The sequence below is a fragment of the Salvelinus fontinalis genome, unplaced genomic scaffold, assembly GCF_029448725.1.
Source record: "Salvelinus fontinalis isolate EN_2023a unplaced genomic scaffold, ASM2944872v1 scaffold_0005, whole genome shotgun sequence".
NCBI lineage: Eukaryota > Metazoa > Chordata > Actinopteri > Salmoniformes > Salmonidae > Salvelinus > Salvelinus fontinalis.
The window spans coordinates 1,395,803-1,405,802 of NW_026600214.1; the positions used below are offsets into that span (position 1 = coordinate 1,395,803).

The following is a 10,000-nucleotide window of genomic DNA, read 5'->3' on the forward strand; positions in this document are numbered from 1 at the left end:
CCACTCTATGACCACTCTATGACCACCATATGACCACTATATGACCACTATATGACCACTATATGACCACTCTATGACCACTCTATGACCACTATATGACCACTCTATGACCACTCTATGACCACCATATGACCACTATATGACCACTCTATGACCACTCTATGACCACTCTATGACCACTCTATGACCACCATATGACCACTCTATGACCACCATATGACCACTATATGACCACCATATGACCACTATATGACCACTATATGACCACCATATGACCACTATATGACCACTCTATGACCACTATATGACCACTGTATGACCACTATATGACCACTATATGACCACTGTATGACCACTGTATGACCACTATATGACCACTATATGACCACTCTATGACCACCATATGACCACTATATGACCACTATATGACCACTCTATGACCACCATATGACCACTCTATGACCACTCTATGACCACTCTATGACCACTCCATGACAACTCTATGACCACTATATGACCACTATATGACCACTCTATGACCACTCTATGACCACTCTATGACCACTCCATGACAACTCTATGACAACTCTATGACCACTATATGACCACTATATGACCACTCTATGACCACTCTATGACCACTCTATGACCACTCTATGACCACTCCATGACAACTCTATGACCACTTTATGACCACTATATGACCACTCTATAACCACTCTATGACCCCTACAACCATTCTATGACCACTACGACCATTCTATGACCACTACGACCATTCTATGACCACTACGACCATTCTATGACCACTACGACCATTCTATGACCACTATATGACCACTCTATAACCATTCTATGACCCCTACGACCACTCTATGACCACTCTATGACCACTACGACCATTCTATGACCACTACGACCATTCTATGACCACTACGACCATTCTATGACCACTACGACCATTCTATGACCACTACGACCATTCTATGACCACTCTATGACCCCTACGACCATTCTATGACCACTACGACCATTCTATGACCACTATATGACCACTCTATAACCACTCTATGACCCCTACGACCATTCTATGACCACTACGACCACTCTATGACCATTCTATGACCACTATATGAACAGTACGAGCATTCTATGAGCACCTTGTGACCAACCACGGTCTCTCTCTGGAAGACGACGACTCTGCCTCCCTTGTCCCCCGTAGCCAGCAGATCTCCTGTGTGGTTGAACTCCACTGTAGAGATTACATCAGCTAGAAGAGAGAGAGGGAGGGAGGAAAGGGGGGGTGTATGGGGAGAGGATGATAGAGAGAGAGAGAGAGAGAGAGGGGGGGGATGTAGAGAGACAGAGAGAGAGAGGGAGGGAGGAAGGAAAGGGGGGGTGTATGGGGAGAGGATGATAGAGAGAGAGAGAGGGTGAGAGAGGGGGGTAGAGAGAGAGAGGGGGGGTAGGGAGAGAGAGAGGGAAAATGTAGAGAGAGTGAGAGAGAGAGGGAAAGGGAGGGAAGGAGAGAGAGAGAGAGAGAGACAGACAGAGAGGGGAAAGAGAAGTGAGATCAATACCGTATCAGTTTCTGTAACATCAGAATAACTGGTGACGTTTGGGACATATAGCAATACATAGAGAAAAGGATGAGCTTTGGGAGTAGAATATCAACAATATGAATTACCTCAGAACCACTGAGTCAGCATCCTACTATCATACTGTTACTACCCCATCAGAACCACTGAGTCAGCATCCTACTATCACACTGTTACTACCCCATAAGGGATCAGAACCACTGAGTCAGCATCCTACTATCATACTGTTATTACCCCATAAGGGTTCAGAACCACTGAGTCAGCATCCTACTATCATACTGTTACTACCCCATCAGAACCACTGAGTCAGCATCCTACTATCATACTGTTACTACCCCATCAGAACCACTGAGTCAGCATCCTACTATCATACTGTTACTACCCCATAAGGGATCAGAACCACTGAGTCAGCATCCTACTATCATACTGTTACTACCCCATCAGAACCACTGAGTCAGCATCCTACTATCATACTGTTACCTACCCATAAGGGAGTGTTTAAAAAAAAACTTTATCAGCCTGGGACCCAAATTAGAAATGGTGTGTTTTCCTGTGACCCAGGCTTAGGAAAATATGTAACTATATGTAAATATTGGCACATTTTTATACCCTTATGCCTAAAACAAATGCAATATAGACATAAACAAATAACACTGAAATTAAATATTCATATGAATATATATTAATGTTCATTTTCCCCCATTTAAAACACTCTGTCATATCTATGTAGATTGGAACTGTTCCTGCTAAAATACAATAAATCATTTTCATTTCGAACTGGAATAAACTGATTGATCACATCACACAGATATAGACTACAAAAACACACACAGTCCTAATGAGAGGTGTGTGTCTGGTTGAAGTTTTCAACAAGCACGTCTATTCTAGGCTCAGTGTTTAACAGCGCAACACTGATGTCATACTCAGCAATGAGACTGTTTCTGTTTCTTAAAGTACATTCCCACTATATCTGGTAATGTCCTAAATATACGTTCAGAGCCAGCCAGCAACATGGAGGAGTCCAGCTCTGAACCCCTAACTCTCTCTCTCAAACAAACATCTCTGACTCCTAGTTGTAGTCCTAGTTGTAGGCCTATCTTTTGTCATATGGTGCCCTTGTACGCCTACATTATAAGTAAGATATAAGATTATAAGATTATAGAATTATAAGATTATAAGATTATATATTATAAGATATGTTGTTAGCCTACCTTCGGTAACAGAGATATGTTGGAAGCCTACCTTCGGTAACAGAGATATGTGGGAAGCCTACCTTCGGTCACATAGATATGTTGTAAGCCTACCTTCGGTAACAGAGATATGTTGTAAGTCTACCTTCGGTAACAGAGATATGTTGGAACCCTACCTTCGGTAACAGAGCTATGTTGTTAGCCTACCTTTGGTAACAGAGATATGTTGTAAGCCTACCTTCGGTAACAGAGATATGATGGAAGCCTACCTTCGGTAACAGAGATATGTTGTTAGCCTACCTTCGGTAACAGAGATATGTTGTTAGCCTACCTTCGGTAACAGAGATATGTTTTAAGCCTACCTTCGGTAACAGAGATATGTTGGAAGCCTACCTTCGGTAACAGAGATATGTTTGGAGCTTACCTTCGGTAACATAGATATGTTGTAAGCCTACCTTCGGTAACAGAGATATGTTGGAAGTCTACCTTCGGTAACAGAGATATGTTGGAAGTCTACCTTCGGTAACAGAGATATGTTGGAAGCCTACCTTCGGTAACAGAGATATGTTGTTAGCCTACCTTCGGTAACAGAGATATGTTGGAAGCCCACCTTCGGTAACAGAGATATGTTGGAAGCCTACCTTCGGTAACAGAGATATGTTGGAAGCCCACCTTCGGTAACAGAGATATGTTGTAATCCTACCTTCGGTAACAGAGATATGTTGTTAGCCTACCTTCCGTAACAGAGATATGTGGGAAGTCTACCTTCGGTAACAGAGATATGTTGGAAGTCTACCTTCGGTAACAGAGATATGTTGTTAGCCTACCTTCAGTAACAGAGATATGTTGTTAGCCTACCTTCGGTAACAGAGATATGTTGGAAGTCTTCCTTCGGTAACAGAGATATGTTGGAAGCCTACCTTCGGTAACAGAGATATGTTGGAAGTCTACCTTCGGTAACAGAGATATGTTGGAAGCCCACCTTTCGAAACTAAGTGGCGCTCTAGGCCTATGTAAGTTGACAGAGGTATAATAATTTTACTTAATCTAACAGAGGTATTATAAACCTACCTAATGTGACATAGAGCCATTATAGACCTACTTAAGGTAACATATATGTATTATAAGCTTTGATTATATAATGGTATTATACATCTACTTAAGGTGACATAGAGCTGTTATAAACCTACTTAAGGTAGCATAGATAAACATACTTAAGGTGACATAGAGCTGCTATAAACCTATGTAAGGTAACATAGTGATATTATAAGCCTACATATGGTGACAGAGGTGTTATAGACATACTTAAGATAACAGAGGTGTTATAAACCTATGTAAGGTAACATAGTGATATTATAAACCTACATATGGTGACAGAGGTGTTATAAACCGACTTAAGGTGACATGGAGGTGTTATAAACCTACTTAAGGTGACATAGAGGTGTTATAAACCTACTTAAGGTAACATAGTGGTATTATAAACCTACTTAAGGTGACATAGAGGTGTTATAAACCGACTTAAGGTGACATAGAGGTGTTATAAACCTACTTAAGGTAACAACGGTGATATGAGCCTACCTTCGGTGACGTAGTCTCGCAGGAAGCTGTGGTTGACTTTGGAGCTCTCAGTGTCCTCCCCCATCGGAAGCAAAGGAAGGGGGACCCGACCTGGACCAATCAGAGCTCTCTCTCTCCTCCCAGGCTCTGCCCATACTGCTGGGGCCTAGCGCAGTGGCCTGGGGCAAGGCATCATGGGATATGGAGGGGCGGAGGTATGGAGAGGATAGAGGGAAGAGAGGGAGAGGTGTGGTGAGGATGGAGAGAGAGAAAGAGGGGGAAGAGAGGGATGGAGTTTGGTGAGGTGTGGAGAGAGAGAGAGAGAGAGAGAGAGAAAGAGAGAGAGAGAGAGAGAGAGAGAGAGAGAGAGAGAGAGACAGAGAGAGAGAGAGAGAGAGAGAGAGAGAGAGGGAGCGAGAGAGATTAGGTAGAAAAGGATGAGAGGGGAGGGGACCTGAGAGAAGGTGGATCACCCACACACACTCCCACAGCACGCGGCGTGACCTCTGATAAAAACACACACTACACACACCACACCACAACACACACCAGGCCCAGCAAGAGAAGTACCGAAACAATGAGAAGACCACTGTTATGCGTTAGAGAGAGTAGTCCGTTTGTCTGCCTGTGACTGTGTGAGAGAGAGAGAGGGAGAGAGTAGCACTCCTTCGTGCTCGCGTTCGTGATAATATCCGCTGCGCTGCAGTATTTCCTTGGTAACAAACAGGAAGAGGAACTGTAGCAGCAGTAGTAGTAGCAGGAGTATTTCCTTGGTAACAAACAGGAACAGGAAGTGTAGCAGCAGTAGCAGTAGCAGGAGTATTTCCTTGGTAACAAACAGGAAGAGGAATTGTAGCAGCAGTAGTAGTAGCAGGAGTATTTCCTTGGTAACAAACAGGAAGAGGAATTGTAGCAGCAGTAGTAGTAGCAGGAGTATTTCCTTGGTAACAAACAGGAAGAGGAATTGTAGCAGCAGTAGTAGTAGCAGGAGTATTTCCTTGGTAACAAACAGGAAGAGGAATTGTAGCAGCAGTAGTAGTAGCAGGAGTATTTCCTTGGTAACAAACAGGAACAGGAAGTGTGGTAGTAGCAGTAGTATTTCCTTGGTAACAAACAGGAACAGGAAGTGTAGTAGCAGGAGTATTTCCTTGGTAACAAACAGGAAGAGGAACAGTAGCAGCAGTAGTAGTAGCAGGAGTATTTCCTTGGTAACAAACAGGAACAGGAAGTGTGGTAGTAGCAGTAGTATTTCCTTGGTAACAAACAGGAACAGGAAGTGTAGTAGCAGGAGTATTTCCTTGGTAACAAACAGGAACAGGAAGTGTAGCAGCCGTAGTTCTAGGTCTCAGAGTCTGGAAGTCCTTGAAGGAGAGCGCAGGAGGACAGGATCTCTGCTACTGCAGGAGGAGGAGGAGAAGGAGGAGACAAGGCCTCGACACACCGTCCTACGTTCTGCCTGTCGGCTTGTTTGTCCGCCTGTCTGTCTGCCTTTCTGTCTCTCTGCCTGCCTGTCTGTCTGCCTGTCTCTCTGCCTGTTTGCGGCTGCTATGTCCTCTGTACTGCAGTGTCACTGAGCAGGCAGGCAGGACGGGGCACGTGTGTCTCTGTGTGGAGAGGAAAGGAGAGAGAGAGAGAGAAGAGAAAGGGGTGGTGGGATGAGCGAAAAGGAGAGAGGGAGAAAGAGTGTGTCGAGGATGCTGTGGGTCTGTCGCTGCAGCCTCCTTCCAGCTTAGCCAACCAGAGCACAGATCTCAGTCATGGCTCCGCCCACTGCAGGTGATGAGAGGGAAGTGACCAGCAGAGGGAACAGCGGAGAGAACGAGAGGAGAGGAGGAGAGAGAGGTCTGAATACACATACCAGAGTACTACATACTTAAATTGCATACTATGCACTCATCGTTGCATACTATTTAGCACGTACCGTTGAGCAAATGGTATGCAACGCAGTAGCGGCTCCTGATTGGCTGAATAGGTGGGGCGGGGCCGAGAGTGAGTGGATTTTTCCAAATTCAACAGACATGCATCAGATTAAACAGCCTGATTATAGCTAATTTCCCAATAGATACATTTCTCTAAACTGTGAATTCAACCTAATGGAGTTATAGACCTCCTCAGGCTGGTTATAGACAGACTATCACATTCAACCTAATGGAGTTATAGACCTCCTCAGGCTGGTTATAGACCTCCTCAGGCTGGTTATAGACAGACTATCACATTCAACCTAATGGAGTTATAGACCTCCTCAGGCTGGTTATAGACAGCCTATCACATTCAACCTAATGGAGTTATAGACCTCCTCAGGCTGGTTATAGACCTCCTCAGGCTGGTTATAGACCTCCTCAGGCTGGTTATAGACCTCCTCAGGCTGGTTATAGACCTCCTCAGGCTGGTTATAGACAGACTGTCACATTCAACCTAATGGAGTTATAGACCTCCTCAGGCTGGTTATAGACAGACTATCACATTCAACCTAATGGAGTTATAGGCCTCCTCAGGCTGGTTATAGACTATCACATTCAACCTAATGGAGTTATAGACCTCCTCAGGCTGGTTATAGACTATCACATTCAACCTAATGGAGTTATAGACCTCCTCAGGCTGGTTATAGACCTCCTCAGGCTGGTTATAGGCAGACTATCACATTCAACCTAATGGAGTTATAGACCTCCTCAGGTTGGTTATAGACCTCCTCAGGCTGGTTATAGACAGACTATCACATTCAACCTAATGGAGTTATAGACCTCCTCAGGCTGGTTATAGACAGAGTATCACATTCAACCTAATGGAGTTATAGACCTCCTCAGGCTGGTTATAGGCAGACTATCACATTCAACCTAATGGAGTTATAGACCTCCTCAGGTTGGTTATAGACCTCCTCAGGCTGGTTATAGACAGACTATCACATTCAACCTAATGGAGTTATAGACCTCCTCAGGCTGGTTATAGACTATCACATTCAACCTAATGGAGTTATAGACCTCCTCAGGCTGGTTATAGACAGACTATCACATTCAACCTAATGGAGTTATAGACCTCCTCAGGCTGGTTATAGGCAGACTATCACATTCAACCTAATGGAGTTATAGACCTACCCAGGTTGGTTATAGACAGAGTATCACATTCAACCTAATGGAGTTATAGACCTCCTCAGGCTGGTTATAGACAGAGTATCACATTCAACCTAATGGAGTTATAGACCTCCTCAGGCTGGTTATAGGCAGACTATCACATTCAACCTAATGGAGTTATAGACCTCCTCAGGCTGGTTATAGACAGACTATCACATTCAACCTAATGGAGTTATAGGCCTCCTCAGGCTGGTTATAGACCTCCTCAGGCTGGTTATAGGCAGACTATCACATTCAACCTAATGGAGTTATAGACCTCCTCAGGCTGGTTATAGACAGACTATCACATTCAACCTAATGGAGTTATAGACCTCCTCAGGCTGGTTATAGACAGACTATCACATTCAACCTAATGGAGTTATAGACCTCCTCAGGCTGGTTATAGACAGACTAGCACATTCAACCTAATGGAGTTATAGACCTCCTCAGGCTGGTTATAGACTATCACATTCAACCTAATGGAGTTATAGACCTCCTCAGGCTGGTTATAGACAGACTATCACATTCAACCTAATGGAGTTATAGACCTCCTCAGGCTGGTTATAGACAGACTATCACATTCAACCTAATGGAGTTATAGACCTCCTCAGGCTGGTTATAGACAGACTATCACATTCAACCTAATGGAGTTATAGACCTCCTCAGGCTGGTTATAGGCAGACTATCACATTCAACCTAATGGAGTTATAGACCTCCTCAGGCTGGTTATAGACAGACTATCACATTCAACCTAATGGAGTTATAGACCTGCTCAGGCTGGTAATAGACAGACTATCACATTCAACCTAATGGAGTTATAGGCCTCCTCAGGCTGGTTATAATCAATATTTAATCTAAGAGTAAAACAAAATGAGAGTAAATGCTGAATGCTCTTAAATAATCAAAACCCCGTGTTACCCCAAACCCCATGTTACCCCAAACCCCGTGTTACCCCAAACCCCGTATTACCCCAAACCCCGTGTTACCCCAAACCCCGTGTTACCCCAAACCCCGTGTTACCCAAATCCCGTGTTACCCAAATCCCATGTTACCCCAAACCCCATGTTACCAAAACCCCATGTTACCAAAACCCCATGTTACCAAAACCCCATGTTACCCAAAACCACATGTTACCCAAAACCACATGTTACCCAAAACCACTTGTTACCCAAAACCACATGTTACCAAAACCCCATGTTACCCAAAACCCCATGTTACCCAAAACCCCATGTTACCCAAAACCCCATGTTACCCAAAACCCCATGTTACCAAAACCTCATGTTACCAAAACCTCATGTTACCCAAAACCTCATGTTACCAAAACCCCATGTTACCAAAACCCCATGTTACCAAAACCTCATATTACCCAAACCTCATGTTACCACAAACCCATGTTACCAAAACCTCATATTACCAACACCCCGTGTTACCAAAACCCTGTGTTACCAAAACCACATGTTACCAAAACCCCATGTTACCATACAGGCTGCATTTCTGTATTTTTAAAGTTTTATATCTGGACAACTTGATTGTTGACATGCAAACCATTTTGGGACTATATCAACAATGGAATAATGAAACAAATACCAACATATATTGTGGGTGGAGTTTTCCTTCAAGGTTTGCCATCACATTTTATACACCACTGCTTCCCTGACCATCGATTTGAAAACACAGAACTGGCCTGAGAACAGCATGTAGGGTCAGCTTCATCCTACTCCGATGTTAAAACACAGAACTGACCTGAGATCAGCATGTAGGATCAGCTTCATCCTACTCCGATGTTAAAACACAGAACTGACCTGAGAACAGCATGTAGGGTCAGCTTCATCCTACTCCTACTCCGATGTTAAAACACAGAACTGGCCTGAGAACAGCATGTAGGGTCAGCTTCATCCTACTTCTACTCCGATGTTAAAACACAGAACTGACCTGAGGTCAGCATGTAGGATCAGCTTCATCCTACTCCGATGTTTAAACACAGAACTGACCTGAGAACAGCATGTAGGGTCAGCTTCATCCTACTCCTACTCCGATGTTAAAACACAGAACTGGCCTGAGAACAGCATGTAGGGTCAGCTTCATCCTACTTCTACTCCGATGTTAAAACACAGAACTGACCTGAGATCAGCATGTAGGATCAGCTTCATCCTACTCCGATGTTTAAACACAGAACTGACCTGAGAACAGCATGTAGGGTCAGCTTCATCCTACTCCTACTCCGATGTTAAAACACAGAACTGGCCTGAGAACAGCATGTAGGGTCACCTTCATCCTACTCCTACTCCGATGTTAAAACACAGAACTGACCTGAGGTCAGCATGTAGGGTCAGCTTCATCCTACTCCTACTCCGATGTTTAAACACAGAACTGACCTGAGATCAGCATGTAGGGTCAGCTTCATCCTACTCCTACTCCGATGTTTAAACACAGAACTGACCTGAGATCAGCATGTAGGGTCACCTTCATCCTACTCCGATGTTAAAACACAGAACTGACCTGAGAACAGCATGTAGGGTCAGCTTCATCCTACTCCGATGTTAAAACA

The 10,000-nt window shown here is 44.0% G+C and overlaps 1 protein-coding gene across 1 annotated transcript in view; it reads right to left on the reverse strand.

Moving 5' to 3' along the window:
* The window catches only part of LOC129842012 (serine/threonine-protein phosphatase 2A 55 kDa regulatory subunit B gamma isoform-like), a 23,904-nt gene that overhangs the window by 13,311 nt on the left and 593 nt on the right, over positions 1-10,000 (reverse strand). The window contains exons 2-3 of the mRNA XM_055910387.1: positions 4,367-6,115; positions 1,161-1,270 (exon numbers count right to left, since the gene is read on the reverse strand). Of these exons, the coding sequence (XP_055766362.1) occupies positions 1,161-1,270; positions 4,367-4,430 (174 nt within the window). The 5' untranslated portion in view covers positions 4,431-6,115. The remainder of the gene's footprint in view (positions 1-1,160; positions 1,271-4,366; positions 6,116-10,000) is intronic.